The sequence below is a fragment of the Ursus americanus genome, chromosome 33, assembly GCF_024610735.1.
Source record: "Ursus americanus isolate L20-20 chromosome 33, mUrsAme1.1.p, whole genome shotgun sequence".
NCBI classification, from domain to species: domain Eukaryota; kingdom Metazoa; phylum Chordata; class Mammalia; order Carnivora; family Ursidae; genus Ursus; species Ursus americanus.
Window position 1 is genome coordinate 3,486,921 of NC_142159.1, and position 21,142 is coordinate 3,508,062.

The 21,142-nt window shown below is 62.8% G+C and overlaps 2 protein-coding genes across 7 annotated transcripts in view; both read left to right on the forward strand.

Moving 5' to 3' along the window:
- The window catches only part of STK40 (serine/threonine kinase 40), a 39,174-nt gene extending 26,165 nt beyond the window's left edge, over positions 1-13,009 (forward strand). For all 5 annotated transcript variants that reach the window (XM_045782112.2, XM_045782110.2, XM_087858551.1 and 2 more), the window contains exons 7-11: positions 4,979-5,094; positions 8,629-8,773; positions 8,887-9,006; positions 9,432-9,516; positions 10,681-13,009. In XM_045782112.2, the coding sequence (XP_045638068.1) occupies positions 4,979-5,094; positions 8,629-8,773; positions 8,887-9,006; positions 9,432-9,516; positions 10,681-10,899 (685 nt within the window). In that variant the 3' untranslated portion in view covers positions 10,900-13,009. The remainder of the gene's footprint in view (positions 1-4,978; positions 5,095-8,628; positions 8,774-8,886; positions 9,007-9,431; positions 9,517-10,680) is intronic.
- Positions 13,010-19,083: 6,074 nt separating this feature from the next.
- On the forward strand, positions 19,084-20,736 carry EVA1B (eva-1 homolog B). 2 transcript variants are annotated; one of them, XM_045782613.2, is made up of 3 exons: positions 19,084-19,289; positions 19,725-19,797; positions 20,039-20,736. In XM_045782613.2, the coding sequence occupies exons 2-3, from the start codon at positions 19,731-19,733 to the stop codon at positions 20,464-20,466; spliced, it is 495 nt and encodes a 164-aa protein (XP_045638569.2). In that variant the 5' UTR covers positions 19,084-19,289; positions 19,725-19,730; the 3' UTR covers positions 20,467-20,736. The 2 variants fall into 2 exon arrangements, with proteins under 2 accessions (XP_045638569.2, XP_045638568.2); XM_045782612.2 differs by having other exon boundaries at positions 19,085-19,289; positions 19,694-19,797.
- The last annotated feature ends 406 nt before the right edge of the window (positions 20,737-21,142 follow it).

Sequence of the window (21,142 nt, forward strand, 5' to 3'; positions counted from 1 at the left end):
ACTCTGAGATGCGTGTGCAGCAGGCTCACTGGGAAGTGCTCCTGGGGCAAAGGGCGGGACTGGGCAGAGGGAGAAGCTGAGCTGTGCTACAGTCACAACGGGGCCTCAGCCTGGAAAACTCAGGAGCCAGGGAGCCCTTCAGATGTCCCAAATTGAGGCAAGGGGGCGCATGGCCTTGGGTGCATGGCCCTGCCCTGGGCACAGCCTCAGAACGCTTCCTTTGGCTAAGGGGGCTTCACGGAAAAGGATGCAGCTACGAGTGGTCAGAAGCCGTCACTCAGCAGCAGGGGGAAAGTGCCTCGATCCTGGGGGGGTCTGGACGGCTCACCCTCGCACCCTTGGTCCATCTGTGGCAGAGGGAGATCACACAAGGCCCCTGCTACAGGCTATCACTCCCCCCACACCGGGTGGAGGGGCCCCAGCCTCATAGGGGCCCAGGACCACCGGCAGGCACTGCCACGACCATAGCAGTGCAGGGCTGAGAAGGGCTTGCCACCTCCCCTGCTCTCCCTGGGCCTCTCACCCTTGCCACCACCTCCAGGAGTTGAAGTGGGTCAGAGGGCTCGCAGATGGCAGGCACCAGTCTCACAGCAGAAGCGGTGTGGTCATGATTTGTTCCCTGATGTGGCCACCCACTCAAGAGGGGGCCCGCTGTCCCTATGAAGTGGCCAGAGCCACAGCAGTCACAGGAGAAGAAGCTGCAGGGAGCGAGGCCCCTGGGGAGGGCATGGGGGAACCAAACCCCCGCCCCACGCCATGAGGAGGTCACCGCCCTTCTGCCACCACCAACCGGCACCGGTGCTGCAGACGGGCAATCTCCCAGAGTCACCATGCAATGGGGTGCTGACCAGAAAGCACTGGGTGGGGGCCCGTAGAGGAGGGCGGAGGCTCTGGCCATCTGAGTCAGTTCCCTGAGGGATGAGTAAAGATTGGCCAGCTGGAGAAAGTGAAGCCATGAAAACCTGACCCTGTCATGCTCCACAGTGAGGAGGGAAGGAAGCCGAAATTCCAGGGCTGCTGGAACCCTTGACGGGCCAAGTGAGAGAGCTGGGGAAGCTTGGGGTCAGACCAGGCTCTGAGCCCAGCACTGCCTCTTCATTCCCCTCGAGACCATGGGAGTTCATTTGATTATGTATTGGTTGATTGCTTCATCGTGTCTTGAGAGGCCGCTGTGGTAGCAAGCACTTCTCTGAGCTTCCGTGTCCTCGGCTGTGGCAGTGGAGGGGACTAAGCCTCCCTGCAGACATGGAACTGCCTCATGGGCTGGGTCCATCGCAAGCGCACCCCGTGCTAGACGGCCCGTAGCTCGCTTCCCCGGGAGACGAGGCCTGCTGGGGGTTGAGCGGCTGGTGAGGGCACCAGCGGGGAGCCCAGGGGGCTCTGGCCCCAGCCCTGAGTTGCACTGGGGGGCAGGTGCTAGAGAACCCGGACCCTGCCAGCCCTGAGAGCGTGTTGTCTTATTTGGACTTGAGGCCCTGGCCTTCTGTGGGATGCTGGCCCGGTACCCTCCTGCTCTGGACAGCAGGCGTGCTGCTCACACAGAGGGGGCTTTTTTTGTTTGTTTGTTTGTTTGTTTGTTTGTTTAAAGATTTTATTTATTTATTTAACAGAGACACATCAAGAGAGGGAACACAAGCAGGGGGAGTGGGAGAGGGAGAAGCAGGCTTCCCGCTGAGCAGGGAGCCCGATGCGGGGCTCGATCCCAGGACCCCGGGTTCATGACCTGAGCCAAAGGCAGACGGTTAACGGCTGAGCCACGCAGGCGCCCCGCGGGGGCTTAGTTTTTGACCACCTAAGTGCGTCTGGCTGCAGAGCCCATGTGCCCTGAGGCCTTCTACGCAGCCACGCGCTGCCTCCGAGCAGCCTAGGGGTGCCTGTGGGAGCGCGCACTTGTACGCCTGTGCCGCTGAGCCCAGAATGCGCCCGGCCTCTGTGCGCCAGGCGGGTCTGCTCCCCTCACTCCAGGCCACTGCGGTTCTGGGAGTCTAGGCAGGAAGCCCGGCCGCTCTCGAGTAATGGCAGTGGAGCTACGGCCGTGGCTCCATGCGTGTCCGTCTGTCTGTCTGGGTGTGCATGTGCACGCGTGCCACATGTGTTTTCCTCAGATAGAGGAGCACCGGTACCTCACTCAGCCCCTGATCTTAGCTGCATCGCTTCTCATCTGATGATCCCCTTTTTGGGGTCTTGCGACAGACGGAGTGCTCCGGGAGGGGGCGGCGGTGCAGAGGGACCCAGTGCGAACGCCATGCCCTGCCCCGGGCGCGTCTGCAGCACACCCCTCCCTTCTCACTCGCACCCTTGCAAAGTTCGAAGGCGGGCCTGGAGGAGCGCCAGCCCCCGCCTGCCTGCCAGGCCGGGCCCTAACTCCAGCTGCAGAGGCAGGCAGCCGAGCTGGAGGCCGCCTCTGGGCCTCGAAGAACAGAGCGGCCCCAGGGGAGGACACAGGGAGAAGGGTTTGCTAGGCGGCTATCGTGCTGAGTTCACCCCACTTGGGAGAAAAGGCAAGGGTTGAAACCTGAAATACCCTTTGGGGTTATATGAGGTCTGCTGTGGGTTCTTTCTCCTTCCTCCTCTCTTTTTGGGTAAGCAAGTTGCACACCAAGTTCCTAGAAAAGGAGAAAAACGCTGGTAGCCCAAAGGGCCATAACTGAAGAGTGACTCACGCAGAGCGGGTTCTGCTGACGCAGAGCTGCCTCCCTTCACCCCCACTGCCCTCGCCTCCTGCCGCAGGACGAATCTGGGCGGTCTGGGGCTCCCAGGGATCTGGGAGCCACCCGCCAACTTGGGTGGTAGTGGCAGGGCAGGGGAGCGCGGCCAAGCTTCGGGAGGTCTCGGAGTTGACCATGTGGTTTCCCGTGGGACAGCCTCCAGGATCGTCGGCGGTGTGGGCCGGCTCGGCCCTGCTGCCCGCCGCCCAGCCACACACAGCGTCCTCGAGCTCCCTGGCCCGGCCCAGGCCCAGAGGGCAGCACAGCCCGTGGCCTGCTCGCTCCCAGGCCTGTGGCCGCAGCGTGGTTCCCCTCGCCCGCCGCCTCAGGTTGGGTCTTTCCTGGGGTCTCCCGTTACTAGCCCTCGCCTGCTGTGCCCGCTGTGTGAGGAGGAGAGGATAATCCAAGCTAGCAGTCAGTTACCGGTCGCCAGGCCCCCGGCTCTGTGCCTTCCCTGGGCTTGTCTTCCTGTCACATCCTCACACAGTCTTGGGAATGGGGTGCTAATAGTCTCCATTTGACAGATGAGGAAACAGGTTTAATAAGAGATTAAATGAGGCACCCACGGTCACACAGCCAGGGAATGGCCAAGCTGGGCCTGGGGCCTGGGACTCTAATGCCCAAGCCCCCCAGACCGCCCTGAGCAGTCCCTTCCCAATGTCTTGCGCCTCCGGGAACCCCTGCAGGACACACTGCCAGCCGCAGCAGCCATCTGATGTGGGGGGACAGACTGTGGGCCTTCAGCTCTGTGGATGCACAGTCCCACATTCAGGGCGGTGACGTGGGCGGCTCAGAGGGGGAGCAGTCCACTTCTTGACATGGTATCCTTGGCCAGACCCTTCGCCTGCTCTCTCAGGCCCTAGCTGCCCTGGGGGCCACCAGGCAGATTTCTGTGGCATCTGACAGGGCAGGCCTGTATGCAGAGCGAGAGTCGAGGTCTCCATCTGGAATGCAGAGGACAGACTAACCTTTGTTTTATACCAAGCCCTTTGCCAGCAGAATTCCCCGAGATAGCTGAAGGGCTCGCAGGGCCTGTTGGTCACAGCTCCTGGGGAATTCCATGCTCAGCCCCACACACCCTGTACCTCTGAGCCGACCCCCTCTTCAGCCTGGAGACTCAGCCAGTGAGAGGCGGCAGGGGACCCCTCACGGGGCTGCCCTTCCTGCCGTCCCCCTGCTTCTCTGCCCAGCCAGCTGACACGGAGCTGGGCAGGTGACCCCTGCCCCCTGTGGGTGGAGAGGCGCCCTTCCTCACTAGCCTTCCTCGACGGGGCCTCTTGGGGGGGCCTGCCCACCGCCACCGCTTGGGTGGGGGTAAGGCCCCCTCCCTCGGCCTCTTCCTTCTGTGCACACTGTGAGCTTCGTGAAAGGATCCCAGCCCTAAGCGGCTCTCACCCACGATGCTCAGATGGGAGTCTGTGGTCTTCTAGGTCAGGGGGGAGTCTGAAGCCCAGGACAAGGGCTGAGTGAGCTGTGGTGGGATTGGAGGGAAATTCAGGGGCTGGGCACTGCCCAGGGACATGGGAGTACAGGCTTGGGGTCAGGCGGACCCAGGCCTGGGTCCTGCTCACTAGCCCCCTGACCCTGAGCAGGTCCCTTCGTTTCTCTGCACCCTAACTGCATCACCTGTGAGAACGGGGCAGCGAGAAGCCTCCCTCCTAGACTCCCGTGAGGGCGAGTGCGCACAGTCCGCTCGAGACAGAAGCCAGGGCCTCCGCCCGCTCGGTGCTCCGTCAGCGTTCGTGTTCAGTACTGTCCCCGGGACGCTGATCCACAGTGACCAGGGTCATGACCACAGGGATTGGCCGAGGGGAACAAAAGTGGCCCCCGTGGGTGGACTCCAGAGCCCTGCCGAACTTCCTTTTCTTTGTACGGAAGTGAGGGAGCTGAGCTCGATCTCCCGTCGTTCCAGATGTGCATGTTCTGTGAGGTGGTTTTGGGACATCGCCGCAAGTCGTCCTGAGTCCTGAGCTGCGGCCCCAAGGCTCAGCCTGGACGGCAGGTTCCGGGGAGCCCCTCTGGAGCACTCACTGGGTCGGAGGGACTCACATTCCTCTGGTCCCGGGTGCTGAGGGGACCGCTCAGCAGGTGCAAGCAAGGGTGAGCGGCCAGCGTGAGCGCCGCGATGGCACCGCTCACACAGCCGCGGGGGCCCAGGGGGCAGAGGAGGGTGTGGGTGTGATTCCTTTGCTCCCTGGGCGAGACGGGGGCAGCCGGGCGCGCGCGGGCACAGACATGACGTTTGTTCCTTCTCTGCCCCCTGCTCCCAGGACGCATCGGATAACCATCACCAACTTCTGCCTCGGGAAGCATCTCGTGAGCGAGGGGGACCTGCTGAAGGACCAGAGGGGGAGCCCTGCCTACATCAGCCCAGATGTGCTCAGCGGTACGTGCGGTGTCCAGGCAGCGGGCCCCAAGGGCTACGCGGCGCCGGGCTCCACCGCGGCTCACACCTTCAACAGAGCGTGTCTGGGGGCGGGCCTGGGCCAGGTGCCGGGACTTCAGTGGGGGTCCGAACCAGTACTGTCCGTCTGCGTACAAAATTTGGGGTCTTATGGGGGAGGAGGATGGTAACCCTCACCCTGGCTCAGGGTTAGTGGCTCTCTGAGATTGTTTCTCCGAGTGTGAACAATGGGCACTTGAAGGACTTTCCTGAGGAAGTGACATTTGAGCTGTGATTGCACGGACAGATAAGGACTTGAGGGGGCGGGACAGGGCAAGCTGTGGCTGCTGCCCAGCCAGACAGGGAGCCTGGGTCAAGGTGAGGCCAGAGAGGTGGGCAGCGGCCAGACCAGCAAGGCCCGAGGGAAGCCCCATTGAGAACACCATCCTGCATTTCAAGTGCGCAGGCCGCCATGAGCAGGTCTTCCCCGGCTCTGGCACCGCGACAAAGACAGCTCTCCCTTTGTTCTGTTCCTTCAGTAGTTCCTCCTTCCTTCCCTCCTTCCATCTCCAAACCCTCCCTCCCTCCCTTCTGCCTGAATTTTCCCAGCGCCTACCATGGAGAAGGCCCTGTTCTGGACGCTGGGGGTACGACAGCAAATAGGCACACAGACGTCCCTGCTTCCTGAGCGCTGAGCTGACCTTCTAGTGGGGAGGAGACAGCCAGCACCCAAAAGAAAAAGCCAGTTACACACTGATCACGCGCCGATCCCACCGCCGGGCATCCGGCGCCGTGCTGCGCACGTGACCTGCGTCATCTGCTTAGACCACATGGCGACCCTGGGGGGGAGATCCGAAGTCCCTTTGTCGTAGCTAATAGTGAACCTGAGAACTGAGGCTCACGTCCTGGCCAGCCTCCTGCCCAAGCCCACGTTCCCCGGGACACTTTCCTTTCCTTTCCCTTTTTCTTTCCCATCTTACCACACGTTGGCCGCCTCCCCCGGCTGAAGCTCTCCCAGGCCGTGCTGCCACTGTCCCCCCAGGACCTCGAGGTTTGGGTTGGAGTCGCCGTGGCCTCTGCTAGAGGGAGCCACGTGCCAGGGCTGCACCCCAGCTCCCCGGGGACCAGCCCAGGCTGGACACCCTCCATGAGATTCCCCAAAGCATCCTTGTGGGTGACAGAGCCAGGACGATGCACCGGGCTCTTCCCTCAGCGCAGGCCCATGAGGTGGGGCCTGTGACCGCATGGCGGGAATAGAAGGGCTGGCTCTGGTCAGGCCGCCTCAGCGATGCCAGGCCAGGGGGGCCTCCACGTGCACACACTTCCTGCTCCTGCCCGTGGCCTCTCTCTGGCTCTTCCAGATTCGTGCCAGTCTTAGAGGATGAAACAGAGGAACCCAGTGCTTCAGAGAGAGTCCTAGACCCGGAGGCTGGAGAGCCGGCTCTCATCCTGGCCTTCAGCCCCCTTCTCTGAGCCCCAGTCTCCTCCTGCGTTAAGAGCGGGACGCGTTACTGCCTCCCCACGTGGTTAAGAGGTTGAAGCGGGATTATTGACTATGAGTCCAGCCACGCGGGCTCCGAGTCGAGGTCTGCCACTTGGTTTATTCTGTGTTCCAAGCACAGCCTCCGGCATCTGGTCTGGAGCTGTGAAAAGGCAAACATGACCTTGCCCGCATAGGGTTTATAGACTGGTTAATAACTGTGTCACCTTGGAAAAGTTACTGACTTCTCTGGGCCTCAAGTTTCGCATCTATAAAACAGGGATGATAACAGCCCCTGCTTTATAAGGTCCTGTGCGATTAAAGAAGGCCTTTAACCTGCTGTCTGGTAATAAACATTAGCCGGCATTATCATTACGGGAAGGAAGGCTTGAAGTTCAGTCCTCTCCGAAGCCAAAGCTCAGGGAAGGGTCGCCGGCCCAGGCAGAGCTCCTGGGGGAGCTTGTTGGCTGGAGGGGGCTGTTCAGCTCCCGTCCAGTCAGGGCAAAAGTCCTGGGGCTCAAGCTGAGGGAGCCCACACCACCTTGGCAGCGGGGCCCCTGCTGCGGGGGCCCCTGGTCCGGTCCTAGGCATCTCAGCAGGAACCGCGTGTGGCCACTGCAGCTTAGAGTCGTGGCACAGTGGGCTGCGATGACGACCCCACGTGGCAGAGCAGGGTCCAGGAGAACGGGGTTGCCCTGGCGTTGACCGTGGGGTCAGCTGCACAAGGTCACCCACGTGCTGCTCTTTGGCACTGGGGGTTAGACAGGGGCCGGGGTGACACAGCCTTGGAGAAAGCGTAGCAGAGACCGATCTCCACAAAACCGCCTACTGTAGCAGCCAGGGCGAAACCCTGCGAGGTCAGCATCCTGGCCCCATTTCACAGATGAAGTCATAGGCTAGGAGAGGGAGGCCCGTGGTACCTTCTGGAGGCACAGGCCGAGGCCTGTAAGGATACTTCCATGCACATGTGCAGTACACACCTGGTTAAGCTGCTTGACCTTCGGTGGGCCTGGAGAGCCTTCCAGAACCAGTATCCCCTGACCCAAAGGCATCTGTCGCCACCCATGCGGCTTCAGGACCCAGAGGAGGGATCCTGGTTGTCCAGGCGCTGCCTGGTGCCCGGGACAGGACATTGGAGTGCCCTTCCACACCCGTGGGGAAGCTGAGTCATAGTCTGCGAGCTGGGCTGCTGCTGGGTCTGCTGTCCCAGGGACGGGGCGGGCAGGGAATTTCCAAAGGCTTGAGGTGCTGGACTTGCGGGAACGGGCCAGGCAGCGGCCGGCGCGCCGGAGGAGCTCTGGCGCGGGTGGTAGGCGATGGCCTTGCCCCGAGAGTGGGAGTAGCAGGGCTCCTCCAGTCAACTGTGTGGTGTTGGACCACTGACGTCCCTGCACCTCATTTTGGAAAAGGAGAGGAAATACCTAATTCACAGAGTTTGGCGGAGACGAAATGAGAACATCTCTTCCGGTGCCGTCACAGCGTGGCGCTCGCTTAAATGCTTGCTCCCTTCTGTTCTGCAGGGAGGGAAACAGCACGGAGGTCACTTAAATGGATGCTCATTCCTCTAGCAAACGTTGGGGTCCCTGCTGGGCACTGGGGCTCAGCAGTGCGCCAAGCAGAGCAGCACCTGCATCTGAGAACTTACCTTCTCTCGGGGGAGATAGGAAGTAAACAGGGGAGGGGATCCTCACAGACGGGTCGAAGCGCTCTGGGGCGAGGGGACAGGGATTGGGCAGGGCTGGCCGACTAGCTCTTTGTCCCGCACACACGCTCCTGGCCACCTGCTCTGTGAGCTGCTTGGCTGGGCGCCGGGGCCGTAGACCCAGGCCGAGCCGCCAAGAGCTTGCGGTCCGGCAGAGCAGGGCTGGTGTGCCGGCAGGTGGCCTGCGCAAGGCCAAGGGTAGTCCCTTCTCCTCGGGGGTCACTCCTCGGTGGGGCATCGTCCTGGGAGGAGGTGCGGGGGGAGGGTCCCGCGGATAGGATGTCAGGCACGCAGCTGGTGAGCTGAGGGAAGCCCAGGCCGGGGCTGAGCGCGCCTGCGTCCATGTGCCCCCCAGGCCGGCCGTACCGGGGCAAGCCGAGCGACATGTGGGCCCTGGGCGTGGTGCTCTTCACCATGCTCTACGGCCAGTTCCCGTTCTACGACAGCATCCCCCAGGAGCTCTTCCGCAAGATCAAGGCCGCCGAGTACACCATCCCGGAGTGAGTCCCGCTGCCTGGGGAGGGGCGGAAGTGGCCACGCGAGGCTCGGAGTGGTGGGCTGGGGAGCGGGCAGCAGCCTGCCCCGCCTGAGCCCTGGTCCTCTCCCTCATCAGGGATGGGCGCGTGTCCGAGAACACCGTGTGCCTCATCCGGAAACTGCTGGTCCTCGACCCCCAGCAGCGCCTCGCCGCCGCCGACGTCCTGGAGGCCCTCAGTGCCATCATCGCGTCGTGGTAAGTGGGCCGGTGCCGGCTGGAGGAAGTCTGCGTTCGGCCCGCGCTTAGGCCCTGCCCATCCCACCCAGCAAAGCAGCTTGAGATGGGGCCCGTTCCTTTGCCAGACAGAGTCTGATTTCCAGATATTCCCCCACGGGCGAGATGGGAAGGGTGCCGCCAGAACTCAGGGCCGAGCGTCCCCGGCGTGCCAGTTTTTGCCAACTGTGGGACTGGCATTAATTACCTCACCGATTTTCCACCACAGCCTGTGAGGTAGAAATGTCCCCCATTATCGGCTGAGAAAACCGAGGCTTGGGAGACAGAGTCATTCATGTCGAGAAGGGGCTGAGTCGGGACCCAGTGAGTGCAGCCAAGTCTTAGAGCCGTGGGGCTCCCGCCGGCCAGGCCTGGGGAGCCGGCCTGACTCGTCTGCCTTCCCGCAGGCAGTCCTTGTCATCGCTGAGCGGGCCTTTGCAAGTGGTTCCTGACATCGACGACCAGATGAGCAACGCAGACAGCTCCCAGGAGGTGAGTTGGGAAGGTCAGACCGGTCGTCACCCAGTCCCAAGGGACCAGCATCCAGGGACGGCAGGCAGGGCCGGGGCAGAGGGGGCAGCTCCCGGCAGGCTGCAAGGCCCCCTCCGTCTCAGCTGCCCGGGGCCTGCCTTGCCTCCGTAGCCTGCAAGAGGGGCCATGGGGCAGTGGAGGCGGGGCCCAGCCTGGGCCTCTCTCAGCTTCCTCCTCCTGCCCGAGGCCTGGTGCTGCCCTGTGCTGGTCCTTTAAACGGCCACATTGCTCTGCCTCTGACGCACTGGGTCTCTCTCAGCCTTTCTGCTCTCCTTTTCCAGATGATTCATTTTCTCCCAGTTTTCTCTCATTTCCTGTTCCCTGCACCGGAGAAAGTGCTGGGCCTGGCATGGAGGCAGACCCGGGGCCAGGCAGCAGCTGGCAGGCGATCTTAGGGTGCCCCCTGGAGGGCAGGGCTTGGCGAGCAGAACCATGGGAGGAATGCCATGAGGACCTTCCCTCCCTGTCCCTGCCCCTCCTCCCCCTGCCCCAGAGCTCCACAGCCTTCGCTGGGCAGGTGGGAGCAGGAGGAGCCTCCTGGCCCTGGGGAAGAGAGTCGGCAGGCCCTCCCTCGCCTCCGTGTCACCCGCAGTGCATCTGTCCGTCTGCACCACAGGCCTGTGTGGCCATGTTCTTCTCAAGAGAGGTGCAGTGAATTTGCTGGTCACATAGCCCAGACCCCAAGTCTGAGCGCAGAGCGCTGCTCTCCCCCATGACAATCAGCACAGGGACCTGCCACTTCCGAGCGGCCCTGCTGGGCTGCCCAGGCCCCCGCCCCCTCGGCTCCCTCCCAAGAACAGCTCTGAGGGGAGATTGCTGCCCCGGAAGCTAAGGCTTCCAAGGTCATGCGACCTCCCCCAAGGTCAGTGTGTTAGGAAGCAGGGGATCCGCTCCAATCCCAGGCCTGTCCCTCTGCTGGAGCGACCCCCGGGACAGGCCGCAGGCAAGGTCCAGGCTGGCGGGCGGGCTTCGGGACCGGGGAGGGCGGCCTCTGGAGTCTGGAGCCAGGTCACGTAACAGTGGTTCCCGGCTCTTCTCTGCAACCCCACCCCTCTCTCTCTCTCTCTCCCCCCTCTCTCCTGCCCTCTCCCCCCCCCCATCTGCTTGTCTCCTTGTCTCCCGAAGGCTAAGGTGACGGAGGAGTGCTCCCAGTACGAGTTCGAGAACTACATGCGGCAGCAGCTGCTGCTGGCCGAGGAGAAGAGCTCCGTGCACGAGGCCCGGAGCTGGGTGCCCAAGCGGCAGTTCGGCAGCGTGCCCCCCGTGCGGCGGCTGGGCCACGACGCGCAGCCCATGAACCCCCTGGACGCGGCCATCCTGGCGCAGCGCTACCTGCGCAAGTAGCCCCCTCGCCGGGGCTCCGGCCCCAGCGCCACCTCTTCCGACCCCCAGCCAGCGGCCCCAACGCTCCCCCACCGGCTGCGTCGGGCGGGGACGGGGCGGGGACAGCGCAGGGCACGCACGGGGTCAGCAGACGTACCACGAAGCTACCTTGAGAATGATCGCTTGATTGTTTGGTTTTTTAATCTGAGAAGCCTAGATAACTAATCTGCTTTTAATCATGACGTTTTAATCTACCTCTGGCTCTTTAACCGCGCTGTCTCCGGACTGAGTGAGAGGGAGGAGGAGGGAGCCCGCCCAGCGGCCCGGCCCAGGGCTGCGGGGCCCCCCCCCACGCCCCCCAGACAAATAAGCTGAACACGCAGCTCGCTGCTGGCTCCCAAAATGAACACCCACTGCCCACGGCCCTCCCCGGGCCCCTCCAGGCTGTCTGACCCTCCCCTTCTGACCCCAGGCCCCTCAGTCCAAGCTTTGGAAAACTTCACCTCATCTTAAGCAGAATTCAAATATATTTATTTTTGTACTGAAACCAATTTCTCTCCCATCTCTAGGTGGCTCGGCCTGTGGCCACTCCCTGCCCCCACCCGCACCCCCACCAACCTGGCTGGACAGCAGGGAGTCCACCGCCCACACGTGGACCCCCTCCTCGCCCCCAGGCTCAGAAGCCCCTTCTTGCCGGCCCCTCCACCTCCAGCCCACCAGTCCCTCCTGTTTCTGGTGATGGGGAGGCCTTTCTAGACTTGGTTCTCTTTCTCCCATCTCAGTAGCTTCTCTGAGGTGCTGTACCCTCGCATTAACCCTGGTTTCTTTCTGCACCCGCACCGTGGTACCGAGGTGACGCTGACGCAGATGTGAATGGGGTGCCTGGTGGTCAGGCGGGGAGGGGCGCGCTGGGCCGACCGTGAACGGGTGGGCCCTGCTCGCACGTCCTCTTGCTCCCCCCACCCCTCTGTGTTCACAGAATGGTGGAGGCATCTGCCCTCCTGTTCTTGCCTCATAATGGATGTGGTGTCTCTCCCAGCAGACCCTGGCCAGGGCCCTTCATCAGGGCTGTGGGGCTCGTGGGGAGTGCTGTAGGGACTGGGGGGTCTGCCTGGCTTGAGAACAGCCCTGCTGCCCTTTTTGAGCCGAGATTTTGAAGTGGATGCCCGTCTTGCCAGAAACACTGTTCTCACCAGAATGCCCTTCTTTCCCACTCTCCCTCACTGGACTTGGCCTTGCCCGGTGCCAAGCAAAGACCCCTCCTCTGGCCTATCCCCCCAGGCCCCCCTGGAAAGGCTGAGTGTTCCCCTCCAGGCAGCCCTGGGCCCTCAGGCCCTGTCTGTTCTTGCTCCCCAGTGGGGAGGTGACTGAGGCCTGTGTGACCTTGTTTCCCAAAGTGTGAGCTGCCCCCTCCCCAAAAGCTGACTCACTGTGAGTGACTTGGGCAAGTTCCCAAACCTCCTTGTGCCTCAGTTTCCCCATCTGGAAAAAAATGGGGCCACCTCTTGCCAGCAGTAGCAGGGCCGCCCATGCCCCTTCCTCCCCATGCCCCCATCCCAGCACTTGGGCGCCTCATGCCTCTGCCTCAGTGGGTCTGTGGGAGCCCACCGGAGCCCAGCACTTATCCCCCTGAGCACCAAGCCCTGCCTCTACCAGCGGCCAGCCGCCGAGGGCCAGGGTGTCGTGCTGCGGGGTGGGGGATGGCCTCTTTTCTATATTTATTTCAAAAAGAAGTCTCCCAAGGGAGTAGAAATGCAGTCTGGCCCAGGGCTCCCAGCCCCTGTGACTGTCCTCCCGTGAGGGTCTCGGCCGTGCCCCTGTCCAGCGGCCTGCCGGACCCTCGGCCTGCTTGCCACAGGTGGGCTTTCTCCTCCTTTTCAGAGCAATACCCTCGGGGGTCTGCGGAGCCTTATCAGACAGGCTGCGCCCTCCAAGGTCAGCCCTGCGTCTGACGTTTGTAGCAAAGCAAAGGAGAGGAGGCTGGGCCCGCCCTCACCGGGTGTCACACGCTGAGAGGTCCTGTTGTAAAGAAACAAAACAGAAAAAGTCACAAAAAAGTTTGTATAAAGACATATTTTTGTACTACATGGGGACTCTTCCTGCATGTCAGCAATAAAACTTCTGACCTGGAGCCAGTGTGGCCTGTCCCGTCTGCTGTTCTTGCCCTTCTCCCCGTGTCTCTGTCTCTCCAGCCCCCGCCGGCCAGGGCAGGCTTCCTGCAGCTCTGGGCTCTGCGGCGGACAGCCCCCCACCCCGCAGCCCCGGCCCCACCAGCGCCACTGCCTGGGTGGAGGGGGGACAGAGCTGCCGGCATTCTCCTGACCCAGTAGTGCACCCCCCCCTCCGGTGCAGGCAGGAGGCATCCCAGAGCGGCTGCAGCTGGCCGAGTGTCGGTCCTCCCTGCCAAACCCCCATCTGGGGTCGGGGGATCCGGGCCGGCCAGAGGCTGCCCGTGTGCCCACACGCCCACCCAGGGCAGCTGGCGTAAGAGGGGCGGGCAGGCCTTTCCTGAACTCGCCTCCCCCTCGCTCCCCTCCATAGGAAGCCAAACGGCTTCCTTCCTTCCCTTCCTCTTTCCTTCCTTCCTTCACCTAAATTTAGACGTTGCGGAGCACTGGAGCAGTGAAGCTGCAGGTAGGCCGGCCCCGCCCTCAGCACCCCACGGAGCCCCGACAGACCCACTCCTCTGTTCCGGACCCACACACAGCCCCAGGTCAGCGAAGGAGCAGTGCCCGCACGCGGGAGGCCCTTCACAGGCAAGTCGCACACAGCAAGAGTGAGGCGGCCCTGGGGCTCTGCGAATTCTCCAGAGCTGGCCCGACCCCTCGCCCCCAACCTTCACACCACACCTACCCAGCGGCCAAGTGGCCGCCACCTCCCTGGCCACCCCCAGTCTACACACACTGGGCGTTTCACTTACCCGGCCCTCGTCGGCAGAGCTGTCTCCCAGCGCACCTGCTGCGGCGCCTGGCCTCATCTCCACGGCCGCCCCCCTCCCGTCCCCCACCCGATCGGCCTCGGGTCCGTGCCCGGGTGTCTCCCGGGAACACGCAGGGGGCAGCCTTACCAGTCACCAACACCCAAGACAGCCGCACGCGGGCAGGGACTCGCTCGGCCGACTCGCCTGTCCACACCTAGGACAGGCACGCAGCTCACACTCCAGAACTGTTGCTCTCTTGACCTCGACGTACCAGATCGCTCTTCAGTGTTTATTGTGAGCCCCGGAAGCCATGGAAGGAGAAAGTACCAGAAAGGTGGGGGGTGACCAACAGCCTCCCATGTCCTGAGAAGTCAAAGAGGAACTGAGACGTCCCCCCCCCCCCGTCCCCGTTTTAGCCACGTCCGGGCCTCCAGCGGCCTCAGGGGGAGCGGTCTCAGAGAAGCCGGACTGGAGCTGCCCGGCTAAGTGGGGGAGGGAGGAAATGGAGTCTCAGTGGCTCAGGCTGCTGAGCCCAGCTTACCTGGACTTCCTGCCCACCCCCACCCCCCCCCATGTCTAACCCACTGCTGATCCTGTCACCCGCCAGGCAGAATCTGACCGCTTCTCGAGGCTCCCTGTGAACACCCTGTCTGAGCCCCCACCCCTTGCTTCCTGGCCTCCCTGCTCCTACCCTTCCCCTACAACCGCCCAGGGGCCACATGGCAGCCAGAATGAGCCTTTTACATGCCCCATTTTGTCCCTCTCCTGCTTACGCACCTCTGATGGCTTCTGTCCCATACAGAGTAACATCCAGAGGTCTGTCTGTGGTTAGGAAAAGTCCACAAACAGAGCTCTACACCTGGCCTCCTCTCTAACTTGTGGGCCCCCCACCCTCCTCACTCCCTGTGCCAGCCACACTGGGCTCCTTGCTGATCCTGAGGGAGCTGAGCAGGCTTCCACCTCAGGGCTTTTGCCTGGCCTATTATTTCTGGAAGCCTCTTCCCCCAGATTATTTGCATGGCTGCTTCCCTGACTTCCCTCTGCTCAAAATGTCACCTCAGAGAGGCTGTCCCTGAACACCCGGCCTTCTCTAACCCCTTGAGGTTTCCGCTTTATGTTTCTTCATTGTGCTTATCACAGCCTGGTATGATAGCATATGTCCGATTACTGATTCTCTCCGCCTTCCCGACTCCGATGCTGAGCTCCGTGAGGGCCGGCCTCTTTTCTGTGCGTCCATGTGGGAGGGGGTGTCAGAATGACGGGGGTGCTGCTGGCATTGAGAGGGTGGGGCCAGAGACAGCCCCACAAGGACGGTGGATCCTACATCCTGCATGACAGGAGTGGAAATGTGTTTACAATGACCAGAGCCAAGAAGCCAACTGCCTTTTATACATAAACACAAAGGACTGGAGGATATCACGTCCGCCGACCCTTCGGGGAACGCGACTACTGTGAAAAGTGGAGGGACTCTGTACTTTGTGTCGTTCAGAACTTTACCAAGAGCTCCTCCCCATTTCCGACGCTGTCACTAGCGCGAGGTCCCAGCGCCAGTCTGCACTCGGAGCTGCCACGTTCCCAGCGAGTGACCACATCACAAATACATACCATTACCTTTAATTTCTTTATATTTTTAATTAGATATGGAGGTGGGTATTTTAGCCATAAAATTTCACTTCAGGAGCATAAAAGGACCAATACAGAGTATCACAAAGAGGCAGCTTTGGGTCTGACTGGGTGGGGAGCTGTGACCTAGAACCGCCCCGTGGAAGACAAGTTCCAATCCAGGCCCCCCCTTACATCCAATGTGACCACACATCCAGGCTTCCCCTGAGCCTCACCTCCCTCCTCGTTAGATGGGAGTCCCGCTACGAACCGCACAGGGTTACTGGAAGGATCTAAAGGTGAAGCGCACGTAGCAATTAGCCAAGCAAGTACCGGGGGCCGGGACGGCACTCCGTAGCCCCAACTCTTACTGTTTACTCTGCAAATGTCACTGTGCCCTCTTTCCAGAAGCTGTCCCAGGGGCTGAGGGGCATCCAGAGGACTGGACAGGTCTAAGGAGGCCACGAGTGGGTCACCTTCTTCTCTCCATCTAAGACTTAGCCCCTGAACCCCTCCGTGGGGAGGCCCCAGTGTCAGGAATAGACCCGCAGCTTGGCCGCTGAGGAAGGGAGCAGAGCTGGGTTTCGCACTGGGCCCTGAATATGCCAGCCCCCCTGAGAACCCTCCCAGAGGTTCTGGATGCCTCAGCCCCCGACTCCCATCAAGACCTGTCTCAATTTCCTTCATTAAAAAAGGCCTGTCTTTCCCGAGTTTCATCTTAGGGTCACTCTCTGTGCCTCCCAAGGTGACAAATGTCTATAGTCTCACAGGCTGACAGGAGAGCAGAGAGGCAGCCAACCAGTGGGCAGGTGGACGGGCGGCAGGTCGGTCATAGGTCTGCAGACAGGGAGGAAATTAGCAGGTGGAGAGATGGGACACAAGCCAGGCAGGCCAGTGAAAGCTATGCAGAGATCCCAGCCAGCACAACCGGAAGCAGGTGGCTGGGATACCTACAGACCGGCTGGCGGCAGAGCGGGCCGAGCCAGGCAGGCAGAAAAGCAGACAGGCAGGTGGTCAGGCAGCCATGAGGGCTGGGGGGACCGCCCACCTGAGCCAAAGGCACATCCTCCAGGGCCTCCAGGAGTAGACCTCAGCCTCTTCGGAACCTTCCAGGGCAAGGCTGCTACTCCTACCACCCAGCCTAGCTTGGCCGCGTGCATCCCCCTAGGGGAAGGCAACAGTCTGGGTAGCACCATGTGTCCCTGTGCCTGAAGGGACCAGAAAGCATCTCAAGCCCCACTCTGCTCAGCATGCCCCCCCCTTCACCGGGGCCGAGTCACACCTGACCCTCTCCAAACACACATGTCACACACCAAGGCACAGACCTGGGTCAGCAGGTTAGCAATACCCAGACAGGTGCATAGCTCGGCAGCAGCCAAACACCGATCCAAAAGCTCGTCTGCTCTCGCGAGTACAGAGAGGCGCGCCTGGGGCCCCTGGGGAAGCGCAGGTCTGCGCCCTACGAACCGAGAACACCCTCCAGACACAAGGGCGCTCAGAGCACAGCGGCAGCACACACCAAGGTCTGCGTGGAGCGAAGGCATTCAGGGAACCCACGCGCCCACGAAAACCCACGGAAACCACGGCCCGTGGCTAGCCTCTGGCCTCCCGTTCGCCTCTCCACGCAGGGGGAGGGGCCCATCGCGGCTCACCCCAGCCGGCTCTTCCTCCCGCCCCACGGGAGTCTCCGGACCCCTCCTCCACCTGCACGAGGACCGCGAGGTTGAGCAGCCCCAGGTCGGCTTTGGCGGCTTCTCTCCCCTGTCTGTCCCGAAGGTGACCTCACCCACTCCCGGGGGTTCCCTCCATCTTACGTGTCCAGCCGGGACGCCTCCCGGGGTCCCCTGCCCGGCACTGCCCCCGGGGTATCGAATGCACATCTCTAACCATCTCAAAGGAAACCCTGACCCCCCCCCTCCAACCAGCATCCCACATACGCTTCGCTCAGGTGCTCAGGCCCAGCGTCAAGCGGGGGTCCTCCGTCCTCTTTCCCTCCCAGCCACGGGCAAGGCGGGAGTTGCGGACGCGTCGGAAGGTGACCCTGACCCACCTGCCCCGCGGGGCTTCCGGGACCAAACCCCCGGCGCGGCCCTGCCGCCCCCACCGCCCTCCCGGCCTCCGTTCCCGGCCTGCCACCCCCCCAGCTGCCCCGAGCCCCCACCCCCCGGACTCTCGGGGTTCCCTAGCAGGCGGAGAGTACCGTCCGAGCTCTCCCGCGGACCCCCGACGCCCCTCCGCTGCACCGGGGAGAGAGGCGCCTGCCCTCACTCCCCCGCCGCAGCCGGGCTTGGCAGGATCCGGGGTCACCTACCCGGCCCCCTTGAGGGCGGCCTGCAGGTGTGTGCCCTCACCCCCGAGGCTACGTTCCTCGGGGCATGTTTGTCTCCGCGCCCTGGACTGGGCCTCATGAGGGCAGGGGTTTGGAGCCCCCACTCCCAGGAGGTCCCAGGCAGGCAGCACCTGCTGACCAGCGGCTGGCGGGGTTCACGGGCTGCGGCACCCGCCCCACACAAATGCTCAGGCCGATACAACGCGGGGATAGACACACAAATACACAGAGGCAGAAATGCCTCCACACACGCTCACGAAGCAGACTCAAAAATCACAGAGACACCCAGGAGTCCTTTCCCATCCCCGTCTGTCCCGTCTCCATCTAGCTCTGCCCTCTGCTTGACCCCCGTCTCAGGACTGGGATTGGGGGTCTCCAGCCTGGACACACAGGGGGGTCACTGGCCCACAGGCCGCAGGCTGCGCCTTCAGCTATGTCTGCAATTTCCTCTCCCCCTTCCTTCCCTCCTCCTCTCTGAGGCTCCCGCCAAGAAGGCCTCCCCCTCACCCAAGCCCCAGCGCAGGAAGGGGGGCCCAGAAGCGGGGGCCGAGAGCCTGAGCCGGAGAAGACCCAGGCGGCACACAAGGATCACACAACACACTGGGCACACAAGCCCGAGCCCAGGTGGAAAGGGATGCGTGCGCACCGGCAGGTTTAGCCCGAGCGACGTGGCTCAGCCGCAGGCCCCGGTGCAGAAGAGCACAGGGCCCCGCAGAAGTTCCAGGCTGGGTTCTGCAAGGCTGGCCTGCTCCCGGCTCTAAGCTCCAGTCCAATATTCATTAACCCTGTGTGACAAGAGCTCTGCCAGCTGGACACGCTCTCCCAGCCTGAGCCCTGCGAGGAGGGGATGACAGCCCCCTCTTGTAAACGGACCATCTGGGGGAGGACTGGAGAAGAGGGGCAGTCTTCCCTGGGTGAGGGGGCTTCCTGGGAGGAAGAGCAGAGAAGGGGTTAAGAGCCCCGGGCTCTGGGGCAGAGAGCGGTGGGTTCACCTCCTGACCATTTGGTCAAGTTATTCAATCTCTCCGTTACTCAGTTTACTTATCTGCCAAGGGCTACAATGGTACTCACTTTATAGGGTTGTTAGAATTAAATGACAGAATATTACAAAGGGTGCGCGCACACACGCACACACGCGCACGCACACACAGACTGCCTGGCACCTAGGCAGAACTTCATCCTTATTATTATTTTTGTTATTAGTAGCTTGGGGGCGGGACCCTGCCACCGGCCTCCCCAGCGGTTTCCTGTGGGAGAGCAGACGGCCCCGCCGGCCTCGCTCCCCCTCCTCCCCGTCGCTCGCTCCTCTCCCCTTCCTCTCCCGGCCCTTTTCCTCCCCGCCTCCCCCCGCCCCGCCTCGCCCCGCCCCTCCTCTTTCCTCGGAGGAAACTTTCCGTCGGCTGGTCCATCGGCCCGTGTCCGGCCTCCGCTGCCGCGGCCTGGGAGCCGAGCGTGGCAGGCGGGGCAGACGGGACCGGACGGGGCGGGAGCGGCCGGGTCCCGGGTGTATGCGGCCGCCGGACGCGCCGGGGCCGGCAGCGGGGAAGCGGGGCGCTGACGGTGAGTGAGCCCGGGCCTCCGGGCCGGTGGATCCCAGTGGGGCGGGCAAGATGGGAGAGGGAGGCGGCTTCCCCTCCCCGGAGCCCGCCCTGCGAGTGGGGAAGGCACTCGCCTCTCGCGCCTCCATCCCACGACCGGGACGGCGAAACCGGGCGTCATGTGGGGACCCCACAAGGGGGCGGAGCCTCCTGCGGCCCACTTCCCTGACCTCTCAAGTTGGAGGGGCGTCTGCGTCCAGGGAAAGGATCCCCCAGGCAGGGCCCGGGTCTGTAACAAAGTTAGGGAGCTGCTCACTCCAGGGCGGACCCTGGGGCTGCTCTTCCAGCGAGGGGAGCTACCGGAGGAAGCGGGGTCAGGATCTACTCTGGGCTGGGAATTGGGATCTGACCTTGCTGACCTCGCAGGCTGACAGGGGGGCTGCCCCTCCGCCCCCAGAGCAGCATGGATGCCCCACGGAGGGACATGGAGTTGCTGAGCAACAGCCTGGCGGCCTACGCACACATCCGCGGTGAGGGCGGGCCCCGGGGGGCACGGGCCCCTCCCTGCCCCTCCGAGGCCCCACTCCACCCCTTCCCTCCCCACCTCCCTGCCCCATCCTCCCTGCCCAATGGCGGCTACCTAATGTCTTTCAAATAAGGAGTACCGCCCTTGCCCCCCAAACTTAGAACCTGGAGTCCTTCCGAAATCGAGTAACTCCCACCCGCCAGGGAGCCAGGGCTCCTCCATGACTTCTGCCCTCTGACCCCCAGCTAACCCCGAGAGCTTTGGCCTCTACTTCGTGCTGGGAGTCTGCTTTGGCCTGCTGCTAACCCTGTGCCTACTAGTCATCAGTATCTCCTGTGCGCCCCGCCCGCGGCCCCGGGCCCCTGCTCCGCGCCGGGACCCCCGCAGCAGCACCCTGGAGCCCGAGGACGACGACGACGACGACGACACGGTGACGCGGCTGGGCCCCGACGACACGCTGCCGGGCCCAGAGCTGACCACGGAGCCAGACGGGCCGCTGAGCGTCAACGTCTTCACGTCGGCGGAAGAGCTGGAGCGGGCGCAGCGCCTGGAGGAGCGGGAACGGATCCTGAGGGAGATTTGGCGCACCGGGCAGCCAGACCTGCTAGGCACTGGCACTCTGGGGCCCAGCCCCACGGCGACAGGCACCCTGGGTCGAATGCACTATTACTGACGGGCCCCTTCCGGCTGCCAGGAGCTCTGCGTACTGGACATGTGCATGAACTCACAGCTGCCCCAGGACATTGGGACTGCCCCTGCCCACGGTGCTATGGAGGCCCCGACCCCACGGCTCCCCCAGTGCTACTGGGCCTGGATCCCCACCTTCTGGGGTCCCCAGTCCTGCCAGAAAGCCCGTGGGGGAGGACAGGATACAGGGTCCCCAGCCCCTTTCCTGGGATCCCTTAAGAGATTAAGTGACCAATGAAAACTGCATTCTTAGTGACTCAGTCTCCCTCTGTTACTTCTGTCCCCAATGTCCTCCAGGTTCCTGCCGCGCAGGGGGCCCCAGATTGAGACCCCACTCGACTCTTTTAACCAGGCTGACCACCCAACACCTCAGCATACATGCTTGCATTCAGTTCACAGGCTGAAAAAACACTCACTCCACCACCTCACAGCCTCACGCACAGAACAAGTTATCACTCGCACTCCGTCCTCACAAATGCATTCCTTCCCCGCGAAGGCCTGGGCGCACTTTGCCCCCGTTTCTACAAATGCTTTAGGATCCTGCATCATAGCAATCGCGCGCACACACACGCGCGCGCGCGCGCGCGCCAGGGCCCGGGACGCTGCCCTTGACGCTAAGGCACTCTTAGCCCGTATTAACCGTGTGTGCCTGAGCGCGGCTA

Excerpts from the sequence above, each read along its gene's own strand:
- EVA1B (XM_045782613.2), top strand. The coding sequence starts at position 19,731 with ATGGATGCCCCACGGAGGGACATGGAGTTGCTGAGCAACAGCCTGGCG. Across the intron at positions 19,798-20,038 it reads GGCCTACGCACACATCCGCG|CTAACCCCGAGAGCTTTGGC; the intron begins GTGAGGGCGGGC and ends TCTGACCCCCAG.